The sequence below is a fragment of the Sinocyclocheilus anshuiensis genome, unplaced genomic scaffold (assembly GCF_001515605.1).
Source record: "Sinocyclocheilus anshuiensis isolate Anshui unplaced genomic scaffold, SAMN03320099.WGS_v1.1 scaffold369, whole genome shotgun sequence".
NCBI lineage: Eukaryota > Metazoa > Chordata > Actinopteri > Cypriniformes > Cyprinidae > Sinocyclocheilus > Sinocyclocheilus anshuiensis.
Genome location: NW_015540935.1, coordinates 1441044 through 1442749, shown reverse-complemented (window position 1 = coordinate 1442749; position 1706 = coordinate 1441044). Strand labels below are relative to the sequence as shown.

General features: G+C 43.2%; 1 protein-coding gene across 1 annotated transcript in view; it reads right to left on the bottom strand.

Annotated features, from left to right (window-relative positions):
• Positions 1–320: 320 nt before the first annotated feature.
• LOC107689558 (protein lin-28 homolog A-like) overlaps positions 321–1706 on the bottom strand; it is a 12255-nt gene continuing 10869 nt past the window's right edge. Inside the window, exons 3-4 of the mRNA XM_016487579.1 lie at positions 1473–1551; positions 321–508 (exon numbers count right to left, since the gene is read on the bottom strand). Of these exons, the coding sequence (XP_016343065.1) occupies positions 321–508; positions 1473–1551 (267 nt within the window). The remainder of the gene's footprint in view (positions 509–1472; positions 1552–1706) is intronic.

Below are 1706 nucleotides of genomic sequence, written 5' to 3'. Positions count from 1 at the left end.
CTCTATTTCATGATTATCCATCTGAAATATCTGGTTCATCCCAAATCATTTGTGTGAATACCCAGATCGCAAAGATGACTGTCAACAATAAAGATGGATATGATAGTGATCATATTTTTCTAAGCATAACATTCAATATCAATGTAATCTGGTTTTAGATTTCCTGGCTAAAGTACAAAAGTGAGCGGCGACATTCATTTCTGCTGTTTGAAGAAGAAAAACCTGAGTTAGTTCCGAAAGCAGCTTTCTGATTGGTGCTTGTGTTTCCCTGACAACCTTCCCCGACTAATCAGAGCTGTCGGGAGGGAAGGGGGTGTGGCTCATGTCCTCTTCTTCTCCTGTAGTGGAGGCTGTTGATTTTCCCTGAGATCCCGGGGACAACTGCTGTGCTTTGATTGGACAGTTGGCCACCATGTGGGTGATGCTTTGGCAAAAATGGCACTTTTTCGGCTGAGGTGGCAGTTGGCATTCTTTGGCGTGATGATTCGGCCCTCCACAGTTGAAGCATCTGCAAAAAAGTGCAGGAAAACAAATGTGTTATTTGCAGGAAAGACCACTAGAGGGCGCAAAATAATGTTGTATTTACATATGCACCATGTACTAAGAGGAGTTTAGTACAATGCATAAATGTCACTAAAAGTCACCATTTTGGGTTAGTGATTAATTTAAATGAAAGCTTCCTGTGCATTTAAGCCCATCCTCTCTCTATATTGTGGGGGCCGGAGGAAGGAGGTGTGGTGTAGAGGAGGTGGGCCATCTCTTTGGCTCTTTGTTTCAATATGTTGCGTGACCTTTGCACTTTGATCCCTGCTGCCCACCCTCACCCCGCTCACATACATCACACCTCAGGGTTGCCATGGCAGCAGTCACCTCTGACCTTTCTCAGGCACCTACATCTGTTATTAATTAAATTGACAGGATCTGATCCTCCGTCAGGAGACACAGATCCAGAGAGATGAAATAGCAATGACAAACAGCAGGAGAAAGTATGTTATGCTAGCACATGTTGAATTTGTGGTCTCTCACAGAACTGAAAAAATTTACTACTGCAAAACCAATCACCGTCATTCATGCACAATTGCGAAAGCTGCACTCGCTTTGATCCGGATCTGCACTCAGCCAACCAGCGTGATTAGACGCAGCGGAGGACGGTGCTTATCGATAACCTCTGCCGTTGTGGGGGCGGGTGACTCTCTGTGAGCCTAAATTCTGAGCTATGAGATTATAAACAACCTATTGATCCAGCAGGTCAAGTCGCCAACACACAGGGTGGGGGAAGGAAATGCTCTTCATTTGGTCAGAACCGGAGCTATTGTGTCAAAACAACCCAGAAGCAATATCTCAGAACATGCAGAAGAATCACAAGAAACAATGAACACGTCCTGGTTATATTTTACCCTATAATCTTCAAGAAATACGTTAAAAAAACAAAAATGTTTTCAAAGTGATCTATATACATACTGTATATATGCCCTTAGAGGACCTTTTGAAGGTGAACGCCACAGCTTCTCCTTCCTTCAGACTGCGGAAGCCCTCCATATGAAGCTTGCTCTGCAGAGATGGGGTAGATGTGATGTGCTTTAGAGGCTTGGATCATATTTATGCTGTGATCTATGTATAAGTAATTACTTGTAGGGCTATAAATGTTTTCATGATTACCAGCCCATTTCTCCTGCCATTAGACATGTGAAGTTTTTTTAAATGTT